The sequence below is a fragment of the Pomacea canaliculata genome, linkage group LG2, assembly GCF_003073045.1.
Source record: "Pomacea canaliculata isolate SZHN2017 linkage group LG2, ASM307304v1, whole genome shotgun sequence".
Classification (NCBI taxonomy): domain Eukaryota; kingdom Metazoa; phylum Mollusca; class Gastropoda; order Architaenioglossa; family Ampullariidae; genus Pomacea; species Pomacea canaliculata.
In genome coordinates this window covers 22,944,940-22,964,003 of record NC_037591.1, presented here as the reverse complement: position 1 = coordinate 22,964,003, position 19,064 = coordinate 22,944,940, and the positions used below count along the sequence as shown (strand labels likewise).

The window sequence follows — 19,064 nt, the reverse complement described above, 5'->3', positions numbered from 1 at the left end:
AACAAAAAACTAAAACTGCTTTCAGTTAATATCACACACAGAAAGATACAGCAAAGCGTTTAACATTTATGAAGATTCTCTGAAGAGAATATTCATGTGAAAAATATTAAAGCAACATTTACGACTTTTATATTTACATTCGCAACTGCTTGAACGACGAAGGAATCACAAAATGGCAGAAAGCTCAAGATACGGCTCAGTAAGATCATGATATAAAGCTCACATGCGTGAAAGAATGCATTAAAATCATTTTTTAATAGAACTATGATCGAAGCGAAGAATATTTCATGTGTGATATTATCTAATTGTGTCTAAAATCATGTAAATCATGTCGAAATCAAATATGAATTCGTTCTACTTAACACATTTTTATTCTTCGTCACAATTACAAAATATATTTATGTAATAAAGCCATAACCGTCTCCCAGGTGACCACAGCCGTCCTAAAAGCCCTGTAGCTACGAGTTATAAAATTAACATAAACGTTACAAAATAACTAATAGAATCAGAGTTACCATGGAGTCATCCTCAGAATACAAAAGGTGGACCTCTTATACTGTTACAGGCGGTCAGAGCAGGATCCAGAGATGGCTCACAGCAGAATGCCAGCAACACCAGAAAATTTGATATACTTAGTAAGGAGGAGGAGTACAAGTAAGAAATACATTAATAAATTTAAATTTATAGTTAAAGAGTGTGTTTTTTTTTTATTGAAAAATAAGGTACAAAAAATTTAACTAGATATAATGTTGTAGATGAAGATAGATGACTGGTGAGGAGCTGAAGGCTAGTGAGTGATTATAACTCATGCCTTGTTTAGGTCAACAGATTTACTCAGTATGACCCAGGAGGGACAAGCAATTACATTATATTGCACTGATTATATTACTTTACCCTAGAGCTTTATCCTAAAATTGTTACTAAAGCATATTACCTGGTATAATATTTATATTTTATTTCATTTTTCTCACTGGAATTGTGAAGAGAAAAATGTACAAAGTGTGCAATCATTTTGCAGGAGATTGAATGAGGAGTTAGAGGCAAAGACAGCTAGCTTGGTGCAAGAAGCTGAACAAGTTATGGTGAGGCTTAACAGTGAAATGAAGCTGACCTGCTAACTGGACTGTGATCTAAAAGACCTGTTTTTGTTCATGTCCCATGCAATTATATATATATTTACACACATATAACCATACATGTTTTGTATATAAATCTAGTAGTGCATATAAATCTAGTAGTAAGTTAAGAAAGAGAGATATGGGGAAATATAATTGAGTATTTTTACTTAAACCCACCACCAATTGGTGCAACTTACCTTATAGTGGTGTGGTGGCTTGAGCACCTTGTTGATCACAGAGCTATGATGGCAGGAGCCTTGTGCTCCTGGCAGGTCTTACCAAGCCAAACAGGTCTGTCAGGGTAGAGGTCAGACTAAAATGTTGCACCCTGGCCTTCCAGGTTTTGCTTTGGGCTAACAACCCACTCATGTAAAAAAAAAAAATAACTGTCATAGAAACCACAAACCTGTTCTCTTCGAGGAGTAACAAGGACTAAACTAAACTAATTATTACTTGAACAGTTTTGCCACTTTTTCTTTTATTTGTCGAAGTATAAATCATATCGTTCTCTTAGTTCTAATAAAATTTTTATATTTTAATTTTATTTTCTTTATCAGAGAGAGCAAGAATCTGTCTTGGCCAAATCTCGACTTCTGGACAACATCAATACAGATGATTTTTTGAAGTATGTGCATTGAAAAAAAGTATCTTATTGCTTTACTGTTTAAAATACAACTTATCTAGTGTTGTTCAATGGTAATGAATTTCTTTTACCAACTCATAATGTCAGCAGGGAGGGAAAAGGTAACATTATAAACTTATGATCTAGGATCAGTTTGTTAATATTTCTAACATTGGAGATATATTTTAGGGAGGATATTTTATTATATTTCATTGATATGGGTATGATAATGAAATCAAGTTTTGAAGTCTGAAATGAAAAAGTAAAAGATAATTGAATCATGTTATGCACCTCAGTAAGTTAGGTATGTTTAATTTAAATAATTTATGTCTTTGATATTTCTAGAAGTTTTGATGATGATCTCACTGAGAAAAATGAAGACACGCATCACAAGGTAAATTCAAATGTTTTAAAATAAATCTGTTTTTGTCAGGATGATTGAGCAATAAAACTTTCCCCCTCCAGAATTAATTCTTTGTTCCTGAATTTATAGCCCTTCAGATATCTTCTCTTGTATATTTTTATTATAGTAACAACATCTGAATTGGAATTGTTTAGCAGTGAGTAGTGAATTAAGCAAAGATATTTCAAGATACAGAGAAAATATACTTTTTAAATTATCCTTTTCTCCTTTAAAGATAAGAATATTTATCTAAATAAACATTATGATGACATGGTCTATCTGGTCTTTGTGCTCCCATCTGTATTTTAGGTGGATGCCACCAATCAGTGGCTTTCTCACAAAAGTCTGCCAGTATTGATGGTTCCGATTCCATGTTGCCATGACCTCCCTGCAGTCCACCTTGGCATTTGAGATCGCGATATTGTCTGGGCTTTCTGATGATATCCTTGTCTTCTGAATTTGTTGGTGCATAGAAGCCTTCTTTGAAAATTTGATGCATACAATTAGTTAAAAAACTACAGCGCTAAGGAACATTTAGTCGGTTCTGAACAGACCAGATTTGATTTGACAGCATCTAAGTGACTGAAGGTTAGGTTGGATAGCATCTTGTATGTGGTCTTCAGACCACACTCTACCCCAGCAAGCAGGATCACTAGGGCAGAGCAACGATGCACTCTAGCTGGTTTTAATCCCAACATCCGTCATATTACTTCCCCCACTGACATTGACATGAGACAGCTGAAATGGAGTTGACATTTATTGACATTTCAACTGCAGAGGTTGGGGAAAACTGGTAAGGTCATGAGGCCAGAACGAAGGGGCAACAAAACAGATTGCTCACAATTAGCTGAAGCCGAAGAAACGAGGGTCAAGATAGCTCCGAATAAGGCTACAACGATGTATTGACACCCACTCCCTTATGACTGTAAGGTAAACATACAAGAGTAGTGAATTAAGCTAAATTACAGCACTTATGTTTAATGCTCTAAGCTCTTAGTATATTAGTAGTTTGAGTTTTAGTCATGGGAGAGCATTATAACAAAATCCCTGCTCAAGTCTGTTGACTCAGTCTGCCAGTTTTTGTTTTTTTTTAATTTTTATTCTCTTTGCTTTGGCCCTCATTATTTTCACATGCACTTTCAAGATGAAGATGCAGATGCAACAAACAGAACATATCAGCTGGTACAGTCAGACCATGGCAGCTACCTTTAAAATCTAAGCATGTACTTTGCCAATATGCTTTTTGTAACTTCATGTCACCTCTACACCAGCTTAACATTGTCAGTATGGTGGCTCCATCCAGCTGCTTGTTTCCAAGATCATTCTGTGTATTACCAGCTCAATAGGCACTGCATATTCGTTTTCTGATTTCTATGTAAAAAATAGAAAAAGGGACCCTACTTTTCACCTTTTTAACTATAGTGTTATCACATTGATAGCACAGAGGATTTCAAGAGTTATCACTGTTATATAAGAGCTTGAAGCCAGGCCACACCCCCTTTTGATGAGTACACCTCGCTAGATTCGGGCCTGCCGCGCCTTTGTTCTGACGATCGTGTCCTGGCAGCAGACATACACACAATCAGATACACATGCTTTCATACTTTTCAAACACTGATACCAAAGAGAATCAACTTTGCTGATGCTTGTCAAAGGTGGGCGTGGCAGTGGATACATCGGGTCAGCGCGGTTTCACTTTCCCACTTAAGTGGTTGCTCTTGGTATCCTCTTTGCTGATAGTTTCATCTGTCACTTTTTCTTCAGGCACTTTCCAGACCTGCATCCAAAGCAGGTCAGGCAAATCAGACAGGCCCAAAATCAGAAAAGAAAAAGTCAGCATCCAGTAGGTAAGAAATTAATATACTTTTTGCTTGATTTTTGATTCACGAGCTACAGATCAGCAGTCTCCTACTGAGTCATGCCTCTTTTCAGAGAATGTATGTTTTAAAAAAAAAGGGTCAAAAGTACCTGAAAACTTAAATTCATAGCTCTGATGCCAATTGATGTAGTCACACATATTTGTGTACCCAAACTTGAATATTACTATTTATGTGATTTAATCATGTTCTTATGATAAATTATGTTTTGTTATTATCTGAAGAACTAAAAACAGGCCACGATCTAAAACATCAGGAGTGGATGATGTTGCTCTGGTGGATGACACTTTCATAACAGAATTCAAAGACAACTCCTTGTATCATGAGGCTTTTGCAGACATCGAGAACAAGATGGAAAGTGGTGACATGAAAATTGTGGTAGATGATGATATCTTGCCACAAACAGCTCAAGATATGGGAAGTGGTAAGTATATTTATAGAAAGGTGGCAAATTTTGTAAGTATTTGTAAGAGCATTTGCCACATTGGGTATATAAAAGAAAACCCAAACAAAGAAACTTCTGCCTACTTTGTATTTTTTTTCGCAGGAATTTGCATGCATGTTGGAGCATGCATATGCACATACATGCACATGTGTTTGTAAGAGAGAGTTTGACACATGAATATGTGTAATGCACAGAGAGAAAGAGAATATTAATGAAGTATATGACTTTTAAATCTGCATTTCAGAGGCCACCATTCGATTTCTGAAGGCCAAGGTCCGTGTCATGCAAGAGGAGCTTGATCGATTAGCACAAGAAAATAACAAAAAGGTCAGGAAGCCAACGAAATAGTCTCAGCAAACCATTGTCTTCTTTGCACACACTTTTTGTTTTTCTGTCCTCTTTTCATTTTATATTTTTCCTTCCTTTTCTCATATTCATGATTTTTATCCTTTTTTTTCTTCATCTTCTTCTTTATTTGAATTCTTGTGGCAAAAGAGGTTGCAAGGATCTAGCATTTATCAAATATAAAATACACACTCCTTTTCTCTCTCGCCTTTGTCTTTCCTTAGCGGCCCGGTGGCGCAACGGTTAGCGCCTGTCACCAATACAGTGAAGGTTGGCTACCCTGGGTTCAACTCTTGTCTCGGGCACACTGTTCTTTCTCTGCACGTGGAATCTGTTTACAGGGCTGGCTGCCTTGCTGTGATATAGCCATAGTTGCTGGCAAGGTGTAAAACACCAATTCCACCCCCCCCCCACCACCCTTGTCTTTCTTCCTTTAATTTTTCTTTTATGCACACACACACAAATACAAATGTTCTTATATTGCACACCCAACCATATAGAATCAAAGTACTGATCAAATGGGCTGGCTAGACTTGAATCTCAGAACAACAATACTAATTTAAAAAAATTCTCTGAATGTAATGTAGCCTAGAATGATTCATCTTTCTCAAACCTGTCTCATTTTCTATAGTTACTAATTGCCTGTTAGCATGGCCTTCATACCCTAGTCAGAGACCTACCCATGGACATCATGAAAACCAGGCCTAAGATTATCAGCTTATAGTTTCTGTTTGTTCTTTGACCATTGCATGACATTGTGTAAGCACTGAGACAAACAGCTTTTTTAACAGCTGTTTTAACAGCCTTCAAGAATACACAACTATCAGAGTTCACAGTCCATTGAGAAGCTCCACAGCTGATTGCAAAGCCCTGGTATAACAGCAGGAAAAATCCATTGTTACATTATTTTGTTATTACAAGATGGGTCTTTTCATGCAGTTTACAGAGGACATTAACTTGCAGTCATAGAAACTGCATTCTTTAGCTGGCTTGAAATAATAATCATAGAGTTTTTTGTGCATCAGATTGAGGAGCTAAATAAATATGTATTATAAAGTAGCCTGCATACGGCATACCTTTTAAAACAGTATAGCAAATACAATGAACCAGTTGTCAACAGCCATTACCTATCCATTTAAAGGTATCAAGAGAATACAGCAAATAAAACCATTATTTATAAACAAGTTATGTCAACAAGCACACTAGAGTACTCATCAGAATTTTTGTATTCCTAGGTAACAGTAATGGGCAAGTGATTGTCATGCAAGCCATTTTTTTGTTGTTGTTTTTTTGCTCCCTTTATATTTCAGGAAGAGGAAGCGAACCACCTCAAAGGAAAAATGAAAGAGTTTGAAGAAGAGCGAGGCAGGTTTCACCGTACAAATGCAGCCCTGCAAACACAAATAGAAAAGTACAAAAATCTTGCAGAGGAGGCACGCAGCAAATCTGAAAGTCAGGAGTTGCAGCTTACGGCTCTTCGCAAAGTCAGCCTTGTTTTACTGTTGAATTATTATCATACATTTTATGTTTACCTTTGTAGCTGAGACTTTGGAATATAGTCATGTACAGATGCATAAGATCATTACAATTTGTAAAAATGTAGTTGAATGTTATAGCTGTTATGATTCAGATTTCTGATAAAATTCATTTGTTAATGAATTGTTACTAGGTACAATATCATGAATGTAAAATAAATTGTAAAAAGCAAGGAAGGGCTGTGTTACTGTACAGTAGTGAAAGTCTTGTATAAAATATATTTTTGCTTTTCAAATAGATGACAATATTGTAGGGGGGGCTTGCCAGTGTCATGTGAGTGTACTTATTTCCTTCAATTTCATTTAGGAGCTTGAGCAGCACAAGCGAACACAGAAACAACAGCAGACTACTCAGTCTGCAATGGATGTACGGCTGAATCGTGCACTTGAAGAGATTGAGAAGTATAAAGAGCAGCTGCAGAAAGCCAAAGCAACTTCAAAAGTAGGTTCAAGTAGACAGTGAGGTGGTACCAGGTGCTTTTCATATTTTCCCCCAAATCTTAAACACATTCTATTTATAAATGCCTTTCAGATTTACAGAGCTAAAATGTGTACTTTTTTACTGCAATGTCTGTCGCAGTAAACAGTTATTTAACCATTGCATTGACACAATAAACACTCTGTTTGTAGCATAATCATGTAGACATTAAAAAAATATGTATGTGCATGCACTTACACAAATAGGCATGCTGAAGCAGTTTTATATGATGTCACCAAAGTCATTGCAAGAGCTCTTCCAATAGCATGGAAGGGAAATCATTATATAGATGGGGAACCATAAGAGAGCTACCACACTAACTCATAATTGGTTCAGATGGAAAATGTGACAATGTTTCATAGGTACAATGGGGGAGCACCTTCAGAAACACCAATTAGGGATATATATATATATTTCATTTTGTAACCATTATCCCGAAAGATCTATTATGGACACCTGCTTGTCTTATTTCTTTTTTTTTCCCCCTTTTAGGATTCATCAGATGCAGAGAAGAAACGGACTGAGCAACTGTTTGCAGAGAACAAGCGGCTAGAAAAGCAGAAGAATGAATTAATGGCTGGCTTCAAGAAACAAATGAAACTGATAGATGTTCTTAAGCGACAGAAGGTAATGCAGAATGCAAGACTTGAAGGCAAGCAGGGCAAAAGATGAATTTACAGTGAACTGTTAAATGAGGATAAAAGATCCTCTCTAAACTTCACCCATTTAAAAAAAAAAATGAGTTAAAGTTAGTTGACTGTTTTAGTAAAGAATTAATGGCTGGGTATTAGAAAGTGGAAACTAAAAAGAGACACATGTTTGTTGGTTCAGACTCAACCCGTTGAGAGAATCATCATTGTAGCAGTTTAAAACTAAATAAGGATTGCAATAGAGCTGACAAATATAATTTTAACCATAGAGGATATTTTGTCCGCATGAAAGATTTAAGGGAGTTGTTTTCTTTTCCTCTAAATAGCAGTATTGTATTGGACTGGGTATTTTTTTTTTTGTATTGTTATTAATGTTAACCTTCTATCATTTGCAGATGCACATCGAAGCCGCTAAAATGTTGCAATTTTCAGAGGAGGAGTTTGTGAAGGCACTTGAATGGGGAAGCTAGGCACTTTCAAAATGAAACTTAAGTTCTGAATTTGAGTTTCTAAGAAAACCTCATCAAGGACACTTCCTCATGTGATTTGGTGTCATCCACTCTAGCTCACTTGACAGCTTCATCTTTCAGCATCTTCTAATAAAAATAGTGTCCACTTTTCAAATTTTCTAGCATTGGCAATCCTTTACTCATTGTTTTCATGGGAATTCAACCAAATGATGCCATCCCAGTCCTGAAGAAAATTCCACAGATCATCAAACATACAAAATATGTATACAATTACAAAACTGTTATTTGAACACAATATAAACATGTTAAACATCTGTTACTATTATCAAATCTTTAACAGGTCTGTCATTTACGCATTACTAAAAGAAATTATTTCAGATTTAACGGGCACAGACACAATATGACTCGATGTGCCAGTTGCAAAGTTCCCTTTACGAAAGTTCATGAACAAACTTCAGATAAATGTTGTGGTCAGTTTTTTTTTTACTATTAAAATGTGGTTTTCAACAGACAAGTCATTAAAATATTTTAAACAGAAGACTTAGCACAGCTGTTTACCTGTTTATAAATAATTCAGTAAAAATATTTTTCTTATTCTTTAGATTTATCAGCATTTTTTAAATCTAAAGTTTAAAAGGTCTTGTTAGAAAATTATGTGTTTTTTAATGATTTATTTGTTTAACCTGTCCTATCTGCAGCAGAGAAAAGATGAAGATTAAAAAAACTGTTAAAGATCAAAGATCATTTAATACACTGTCTTTTCCTTTTTCTAAATCAAGCTAATTTTACACAGAACATTGACTTGTTCCATTTACACTACAGTTTCTTACCCAACTCTTAGAAAGTTTTAAAACATTTGATTCTCGGCTTGACTTCTGGTATTGGTTGCTGACAGAGGCAAGTTAAAAGTCAATGATGCATCCATCTGTGAAAATTGCATTAAAATTGTTTCCATATTTTGTTTAATTTTCCTTAGAAAGACAATCTTATGGGTAAGCAGTCCTGACAGAAAGTATAAGGTATTTTAGTTCTATCATGCATATTTTTTTAATGCCTCGTCTACCATTAGAACATGAACATTTTTTATGAGCTCATAAATTACCGCAAACGTTTTTCTGGAGTACACACCCTTTAGCTATTAGTCACCATCACCGGAGTTCTTGCACTATCACGACTGTGGTTATCTATAAATTGCCATCATCTTTAGTCATGATGCTAAAAACACTTTTGAAAAAGTTAATTTGTTTATAGGTGTGTTATGCGTGTAATTTTATGGCAAAGGCAAGAATGTTCAAAACAATGATTATGTCTTGAGTGCATTTGATATATGAAAATATATAAAATTTTATGAGATAATCACACTCATAATAAATACATTAAACTTCGAGTGCCTATGTACAGAAGTTTATGTAAGCACACGTATGGGAGCACCACCCTAGCAAAACACAATCACTGAAAAGCAGGAAACATTTATAAATGTTTATTTAAATTCATTGTATTCAGCATTGCTGACTTATAATTTTCTACCTTGACAAAATGCTGCACGATCTTGGTCAAATAATGTATCAAAATACTTTATGCCCACCCGAGAACCATTTTGAAAATCACAACATGTGCAGTCCGATTAAGTGCATCACTTCCCTGTGTTCTTTCATCACCAGTTAGATGTGGTGAAAAAAGAGAACATGAAAGTGCTTTCATGAATGCATGATTCACACAAATACAAAGGAATTTAAAGAAATGGAAAGATGCAAATTCACACACACACACACAAAATTCATCCAATTTTAATAGTTTTACCATGAAACAAATTTCTTAAAAGGAAAAGAAAAAGAAGGACTGAGAAGTTTCCTGCTAAATGCACAAATCTCTAAACTGTTCATTGAAACAGTAAATATTTAGGGAAAAACTTGACAACAGCAATGTGCTGTCTAGGATATGCTTGCATTATGTATATTTTTTAAAAGACAGAGGATGTGGTTTGTAGAAGAGATTATCAATTTAAACTGTGCGTTATGGGAGATTAGGCCTTTGCTATTTGCAGAAATAAAATACAAATTAAGGTTCAACAACAAAAATTATCCCCAAGTATTATGTTCATGTGATGACTGCTTGACATAAAATCTCCCTCATTCACACAATTCACAAAAAGTTTCCATGTTAGCACCTTCACCTGTCCACCAAAATAAATTATGATCAGTAATTGTTGCATTTAAAAAATACATGATTTTCCTGGACTTGTTCATAAGCACAAAAATTCATATACTCATAGGATGTAAAAATTCAATGAGGTCTCTAGGTGACAGATGGGTAAATATCTTGGCAGAAATTGTATATAATGAAAAAATCCATCCTGATAGATATAACTAAATGGGCTTGCTGATTGTCCTTTTTCATACAAGACTTTAAGAGCACAAATAATTCGTAAAGATTGAAGTGATTATTTTCTCCCTGTTTTTTCCTATCCCATTGTCATTCCATCTGCCTTTCATCTTAAAAAATACCACTTTCCAGGCAAAAAATCTGTTTCATTCTTTAGCCTTGAATAAATTATGCCTCTTTCCTCCTTTAAAATAGTAGTTATCTAATAGCTAGCTTAATCTAAGGAACCCTTCTTCTGTTTAAATACTAATTATCATCTTCATCTTCAACTTCAATTCAACAATATAAGTTTGTCGGATTAGCTTATTAAAGGTTTTTGCCTTTGTAGTTGTTCTCTCCAATACCATTTGTCCCAAAAATACTGAGATAAATAAAACTAATGGAAGATCACTTCATAACTCTAAGCTACTTTTGATAGAGGGAAAGTGAGATGGGAACCCATAAATTTCAAGGTACAAGTGAATTTTTTGCATGATTTGATGACCCTAGTTCATTACTTAAGATAGCAAACAATCATTTTGCACGCAACTGAGCACTTTCAAAAATAGGATTTTGCTTTATGTATTCTAGAACCAGGGAAGATTTCAAAAAAGGTTGTAGCAAAATCTAATGTTATGACTATCACAAAAATAGAAGCACCTGGCAGTGTAGTGGTTAAGACACTCGTTTGTTAACACTGTAGAGAAAAGGTCCTGGGTTTAGATCAGGTCCCAGGATTACACTCTGTATGTAACATTTGTTTGCAGGCCTGGCAGTTGGGGGTTTTCTCTGGGTGAATACCGAAGTTTCCACCCTACCTCTCCCCCATAGTTTAAAACTGCCTCAATTTTCTACTAAACCAACCACCCAATCACAAAAATGTACACACCTGAGATAGCATGATTTCTGAGTGATGCTACTCTCATGAAAGACTAAAAATATAACAAAGATTCAACTTTACAAGAATTTTTTGACCATTTAGTTGAAAATGAAAATATGCTATATGTTAAAAGCAATAAAAAAAGATTTCAATGCATGTTTTGAAGTGCATGTTTAAGAATCTTTCTGATATTACATCCAGTTAACTCAGTCAACAAACCTATCTGAGCAGAGATTGTGAAAACAACTTGTTTGGAATGTATTAATTTATTCGCAAACAGGGAATACGCGAAAAGCAAAGTAAAATGCAGAGTTAGAAAATACAGGGGCATGAAATGTTTCTTTTCATTCATTTCAACTAAAAGTTCAGAGTGGCACGTTTAACTTTCTCTGCTCAGTTAGGAAACAGGACCCAATCTCAACAACAAATGGTCCTAATAGTATCACATTAGCTGCACATCTCAGAAATGATCTATTTTTAAAGTTGACAAAAAGAGATTAATCTCTCCACAAATCACCTTTAATTTTTTTATATTTTCTTTCATTTTGTCAGTGATTCCACAGAGGTCAGATTTTACCAATCATATATGGGGTATTTGTGGTTTCTAGCAAATAAAATAAGTAAAATTTCAACTGCCATTAGTTGTGACATCACCAATGTAAGATAGAGAAGACTTTGAAATGAATAAGCAAATGACAGGACAAATACAAAAATTTTATATATAAACTTCATATGCTCTACCAAAAAGACTAGTCTTAAAGAGACATCTGAAAACAATGAATCCTCATTTGTAAGCAGGACAATTTGTAATCTACAGTCCCAAATCACTGTTCAAACTATTGTTCAACTATTAGCACAATCTATGTTTCTCCTCTAAACATTATTATTCAATTAACATTTTTTATTGCAAAGACAGCATTGTGTTCTGTTAATCCTCAACAACATTGAACTGAAACTTCTTATATCCAGTTCTTTCAGTTCCAAATATTATGTGCGTTAAGCTAAATGCATTGACACTATTTTAATTGTTATGTACCACAAATTTATTCCTTATCTGAAAATTATGTGCTTCTAGTATTTTTTTTTGCATGAAGCATACAAACATAAATATACTGCTTTCCTCTTTAACCAGCACTAAGCCAGCAGGACTCTTGTAAATACCATGTACTAAATGCAGCAATAACAAAATGAACGGTTTCACAAAAGCCTATTTAATGTTAGATGACCACATATAAAGAAAGCTTTGAGCAAGCAAACCTACTTAATTCTAAAATAGTCCATCATTACCATCGGACCTTGTCCTTGTAATGATCAAGCAAGCTCCATCGCTTTATGGTTTCATATCCAAGAATGATGAAAAATGAAAATGTCACCGACTGTACCAGGCGTGCTGACAATCCTTTGGTCAGCATCCATATGCCTTCTTCAGCCCACAGAATCTCAATAGTTTCTTTCAATGGTCGTCCCTCTACCTGTTGCATATAGCTATATCGTTACATATGGTGGCTAGAAGAGCCAGAGCTACATATAATCAGTTACAAAATATATTCATATAATCACCACTATTATTTGCACTTCATAAACAGATGATTACCATTATCAAAAGTATGCAAATTTTAAAAAACCATGTAAATAAATTCATCTGTGATCACGGAAACTTACACAATTACTGGAAGTCAAATATGTTGTAATATAAGAAGAGTAATAAGAAAAATTCTCTCCCAAACTGACACTGAGTAATTTTGTTGTGCTGAACAACGACGTACTCGAAAAAGTAAATTCCTTTTACCTGAATTCTAGCACGGATAACATCAAGTGGATGTGTGATAAGAGCTGAGGATATTCCACCAGCTGGAGCAGCCACCACTTTCAGTGCAAGCCTAGGGATCCATTCTGGAGAAATGGCTGTCAAACCACCTAGGAAAAAAAAAGTCTGTATATGTATGCTTGTAGTATATGCTACTCAAACAAAACTTCTGTTATGCTCCTAAAGATACATTTTTTAGTAAACTCAGTTTATATATAAGTGAGTGTGCATGTATGCGCTAAAAACAAAACCTGGACTAAATCACCAACAATTATTCACTGATCCTAACACTATCTCTGTACTCACTTCTCAAGGCACATTCCTAATACTAAAAAACTGATTGCTAACAATCAGACTTTGTGCCAAAAAGATTTTTAACTTGATCATTTAAACAAGTTTTCCTACATACATATAAAGTTTCTGAAAGGACTAGGGACCATTTAAAATATTAAAGCAAGTAATTAGTTGAAAGTCTGAGAGGATAAAAGCAAACTCTGATGCTGCTAGTGTGTCCCTATATTTAAGATTTTTCAGTTTCCTTATGCTACAGTTGAACCTAAATTTAGAAAAGTGACAAATGACTGCATTAATAAAAGAAAATTTAGTTTTTCTTGTTAAAGAATTTTTCATTACTCCAGTAATTAATAATTACTGTTCATTATAGCAGCAGCAGCAAGTTAGAGGATTCTTGCAACCTAAATTTTATTATATTTGAATATCTGTAAAAATATTGAATCTAATGTTTTTTCATGTTTATTTACTTTAACATGGTTCTTGACTGCAATAGGAAAAAAATTTAAATTACCTGAATAGATGTCATAGAAGAACCACCACAAAGCACTGTTTGGTGCAAAAGCAAGCAGAGATACAACATAACCTTTGTAGAATCCCATTATACCACCCTGCCTGTATACAACCTCCACAATAGCCTTCACAGCCCCGACTCTTGAATATCGTGCCTCTTCAGGAATATACAAGGTTTGAAGTGATGACAGCTTTTCTTGAACACGCTTGGAACTTTCTGTCTTTCGACCCATCAGCATAAGATGCTGTGTGACAATGTCAATTGGTACAGAGAAAGTCTGACCTATTACAGAGGCAACACCTCCTGAAGGCAAAGGAGAGCACTTTTGTGTTTGTAATCTTGGCTTTTTCAGAGAGGTGGTGGCGTGTCCACTCATATGACGTGATGTACGACATGGATGGACCTAGATGCAAGCAGCTTACCCAGAATCCTCTATACAGACCAGCCACGCCTTCCCTTCGTGCTATTTTAAGAAAAGCATCAAATGTACCTTTGTAAAGACTGTTTCCTCTTTGAATCTGCAAGCGAGTCTTTATTAGCATAAATGGGTACAGGATACTGCGAATGGAGAATCCACTAGCCAAAGTCAGTGGATAGTATTTTCGGGTATCCATCATCCGCATCTCAATGACATTGATTTCACCCATGTCAAGACTCATGGTTGCCGACTTTGTTTGCTTTCAAAACTCAATATGCTATGCTTCATGTTATATATTCTGGTACCTAATTGGGCATTAGGCACTATTATATTTTATACAACAAGTGACTATAAAGTTGTCCTCTTTCTAGTGAGTATTCCATTTGTTTGCCCCATAGCAAAAATATGTTTCTCAGGTGATTCTCTTCTGCCAGAGTAGAGTGAATATCACCTGTGCAATTTGATGAATTGGGAAATCACCATCTCATTATGAAGTCCATTTCTAGTTGTTTAAAAAAGGAAAATGCTGATATTTCCATTATAAGAAAACTGGACAATGAGGTTGTTCTGACAAAAGCTGTGGTACAGGCTGAGATATTTAGTATAAGATTGCAGAAAAAGACAAATCTGAATTCATCCTGTTAAGTCACTGATTCCAATCTATCTTGCCACCACGACATCTGCCTGTGAATCCACATCTGAAGACATAAAAAACAGAAGATTGTAAATTATTGATCTATAACAAAGTGAAATAAACTTGAAATGTGTAATAACTTTATTCTGTCTTATTCAAGAAGTAAAATAATAAATTTACTGGTCCAGATGCGAAGAAAAAAAACGTAAAATCTTAGTCCCAATGTTTCTGCTATTATTTGTTCTCATGCCAACAGCACATCTCAATACCAGATTTTCCCCAAAAGATATTTCTCCCGAAATGCTGACTTATTAGGCTTACCTAGTGCCTTTGCCATGCCTGAAATATATCACCATGTGCACAGCTAAACTTATTTCATTAGGATGATTATAGTTTCAGACTGTAACTGCACTGTGCATATTGGAACACAGTGTACAGTTCTAGATAGATTCTGTATTGTAAACATACGTTGTCTTATATTAGCTTTGAGCAAATGAGAGAGAACTGCAATTAATTGTCCTCTGGGAGAAATAAAGTCTTATCATCACAAGAAAAACCTTTCAAGACATAAGAAGGGTTTGTCAGACTGTTAGTATCTACAGTACCTTTTTGTCTGAAGGAGACAATTTTACACAAGCAAAATAGGTTGTGATCCAAATGAGTTGACAAAATTTCATGGTAAACATTTCAAATTGAAAGCTGCCCTACATATCAAGTTCGTAGAGACCAGGTCATAGAATGCAATCAGTGCAAATGTAAACTGATGCAGAGCTCATTGCTACAGGCTTTAATTACTGCAACAGTTGGTTGTACCAGAGTACAATATACAGAGAAAGAATGTCTATTGCAGACTAATTTAATATATTACATACAAAGAGTACTGCATATATTGAGGAGCATACACCTTGTTTATCTTGCCACACTTGCCTGAGGCAAGTAATGTCTGCTTGGAATCATTAGCAGGATAACAAATCTAGACTATAAATTAAGCTCTGGCAACCAATTAAAAAAATGACATGGCAGTAGGTCTAAGAAGCTTAGTGCTAGGCTTGACCTCGTCAATGACGACTTTAATTACAAATTACATAATTAATGAATGTTGGTAAGTCTAACCTACATGCTTACTAGATAAAATAGTTCAAAGATTTATGGGTCACTTTTGCAATGATACCATGGCGCAGTTTTAGAATGAAAATAACATTCTGCGACTGAGGATGGGATAGTTTTAATGATTTTAAAGTTCATAAACAGTAAGCCAATGATCACAAGAGTACAGAAACGGTAAAAGATCTAAAAATTTTAAACAACTGATTTAATGATTATATCCATTATAAGGAGAAATTAAAATTTAATGCTGGGGGAAGAATAACACCACTCTCACTTGCATTCTTCCAGTAGCTAGCAAATGAAATAAAATGAGAAAACGTGTGTTAAACCAGTAGTCGCGACAACAGATGGATCGTTTCTCTTACATAGTTGAAGGTTGGTTATAAAAACTATAATCCGCTTCCAAGAGATGAGCAAAAATTTACACCGTTATCTTTTCTATGTCAAGTCATGTATTGAGAAGGGTCACGAAGATTCTGAAAGTTCACTTCCGTTAAGACCGCAGATAGCGACTTCGTTACCAAACAATAAATATAAAACAAATCGTAAACCCTATCATAATTTAATAATTCTTATTATACAGTTAGTCAATTTTCCTGTCTTATTTATGTAATAAGAGTTTATTTTTTTTCATGCATTTTCGTGCGAGAACACGTGGGTATACTATAATCATGGCTGCCGAGGAAGAACCCGTTGATTTGGAAGAAAACGAAAATTTACAGGAGTCTAAAACAAAGAAATCAGCTAAACATGATTCTGGAGCGGCAGATCTGGAAAAAGTTACAGACTATGTTGAAGAAGCAGAAATTTCTAGTAAAAATCTTGATTATGTAAGTTATTGTTTTGACTTTTTAAGTAATGCTATAGATATAAACTCTGAATTATTTACCAATTTTGTTCTATTTGTTTTTTACGAGTTTCATTTTCTGCTTATTGTCCACACAGTCTCCGTACGTTACACGGGTGTACCGAGCAGTCACTAGCTTCTGCAGTGTTTGTTTGTTTTTTTAATCGTCGCTTCATAACCAAAAACAGGTCAGTCAGTATGTAGTTTCTAACCCTGGGACCTGTCTTGAAGATGTTTAAGCAGGTCTGGCATTCGCGTATTCTTTAATGTTCTTTTCCTTTTCGAGGGTTCTCTTGTCCAGTATGTACATGGGAAGGTAACTTACTGTAATCTGAGCACCTTCCCACTGGGACCAATAACGTTGATCATTGTCATTGTTAAAATTGCGTGGTGGGGGAAGGGGACAGCAAAAAAAAAAAAGAGCGAACATCCAAAAATGATGTTTGTGCATTCTTTTTAGACATTAATTTTATTCATTCTCCCATGAAAGGCATTGAGAAATTGACATTGTACACAAATAGCAGTTCACCCATTACAATTTTATTTATGTAAAGCTTGAATAAATGTACATGGAGCTTGAATAAAAGAAAATACAAGACAGTCTTATAAAACCGGTAAACATAATACTAAGGATTGCTGTAATTGACACCTAAAGAGAATAAACCAAACACTGCTTCAACATTTTGCCTACTAAGCTTGAAAACACATAGTTTATGTGTTTTACCTTTTCAGAAAAACATTGATTTTAGTTTTCTTTACATTAACAGAAAAATGACATGTGGTATGATATGCTGACAAAACATATTGCTTTACATTGTGTGTTAATCCAGGGGCATGAGGTCATTGCAATATTTTTTATTGTAGTTTTTAGGATTGCTTTGCTGAGTCAATCTAGTTTTTTCTGCACTTTTATGACATACATCATCGACAGAGTTTTATCCATTTACTAGGTTTGTTGATTTCAATAGGTGCAAAGGTTTTATATTAATTTCTGTTCAAATTTAATCATCCAGGTTTTGAATGAAGGGGTTTTTGGGGTCCCTTTTCCATGTAGACTTCATATTTGAGAAGTATTAGGATTATTTGTCACCTGCATGTTTTGCCTATTTATAGTCAGTCTTTTCAAGTTAGAACAATAGGACAGTATCCCCTTGTGTCTTCTCGAGCCAAGTAAAGGACGAGCTCACATTTTTGCATGTCATTGTAATTTACATCTTGCAGTTATCCTAAAGCAGAAAATATATTTTGTTTTAGGCTATGAAAGTAGTGAATGATCAACAAACACGAGAAGCTCAAGCCAAACAAGAGAAAGAGAAAGAACTATCAAAGGTCAAAATTAACAAAGACGATGTGGACTTGATAGTAAGTTTGAGTATATTTCTTTGTTGCTCAGCATGGTTCTGGTACATAGAGTTCTGCTTGTCATAAAAAAAATTAAACTTATGAAAACATTGCCCTAACTGGCTTATTTGCAAAAAGTTCTTAAGTATTTTCACATGTTATGAAAAATGATCTTTTATGAGCAGTTAAAATCATATTAAAGAAAGAGAGATAGAATTGCTGGACTGGTGACTAAAACCAATATAACTTTTCTAAAAATTGATTTATGAATGCTGCTGACTAGAATGCTAATGAAATTATGTAACAAAGCACTGTCACATCCTGCATCCCACTTTTAGGATTTCCATTTTGTTTGCTGCACTGGCCATTTGCTAAGGAGGCAGCAGGCGCGACCCAGCAAAGGGTCATGCACATTGGAAAACAGTGCAGCAGTAAATAAATTAATATTACTCTGTGCAGTGTCTTTTGGATGCAGTCATGCCATCAGTTCTTTGTTTTCAGGTACAAGAGATGGAGATTTCGAGAGTAAAAGCTGAAAGGGTTTTGAGAGAACACAAAGGAAATGTGGTGGAAGCATTGACTGAACTTATAAATTAATTCATGTTTGACCCTTTTGTTTAATCACGCTTATGAGGAAATGCCTTTTCTCGAGTTAAATTTGTAAAAATGTTTGCTTGGTGTAATTTGCATTTCCATTTGCGAGTCCATTAATAAAGAAAAAAAAAATACATCTGTAGATGTAGAACCTGTGTTTTTATTTGAATGACTATAGTAGCCTTCAGTCTTTTATTTGTAAGTGAGAGTGGCAGTTACCTGTAGTATGTTCCTGTGCAGGCACCACAAAGGTAAAACTTGCTAAATTTGATGAAATTTAAGACCAGACAAGTGTTCTTAAAATTACACAAGTCTCAACAGGATTTA

General features: G+C 34.9%; 3 protein-coding genes across 3 annotated transcripts; 2 read left to right on the top strand and 1 right to left on the bottom strand.

Moving 5' to 3' along the window:
* Positions 1-19: 19 nt before the first annotated feature.
* On the top strand, positions 20-8,899 carry LOC112558171 (testis-expressed protein 9-like). Its single transcript, XM_025228460.1, has 12 exons — positions 20-199; positions 566-654; positions 1,019-1,082; positions 1,676-1,743; positions 2,086-2,134; positions 3,908-3,990; positions 4,245-4,444; positions 4,710-4,792; positions 6,121-6,294; positions 6,653-6,787; positions 7,316-7,450; positions 7,869-8,899. Exons 1-12 carry the CDS (start codon positions 173-175, stop codon positions 7,941-7,943), a joined length of 1,182 nt encoding a protein of 393 aa, XP_025084245.1. The 5' UTR covers positions 20-172; the 3' UTR covers positions 7,944-8,899.
* Positions 8,900-12,261: 3,362 nt separating this feature from the next.
* On the bottom strand, positions 12,262-16,456 carry LOC112558183 (solute carrier family 25 member 44-like). Its single transcript, XM_025228472.1, is given in 5 exon segments — positions 12,262-12,656; positions 12,974-13,101; positions 13,797-14,109; positions 14,111-14,912; positions 16,321-16,456. Coding segments are annotated over 4 exon segments (975 nt in total). The 5' UTR covers positions 14,456-14,912; positions 16,321-16,456; the 3' UTR covers positions 12,262-12,467.
* Positions 16,457-16,596: 140 nt separating this feature from the next.
* Positions 16,597-18,909, top strand: LOC112558195 (huntingtin-interacting protein K-like). The gene is made up of 3 exons (XM_025228491.1): positions 16,597-16,785; positions 18,057-18,164; positions 18,645-18,909. Exons 1-3 carry the CDS (start codon positions 16,627-16,629, stop codon positions 18,738-18,740), a joined length of 363 nt encoding a protein of 120 aa, XP_025084276.1. The 5' UTR covers positions 16,597-16,626; the 3' UTR covers positions 18,741-18,909.
* Positions 18,910-19,064: the final 155 nt, after the last annotated feature.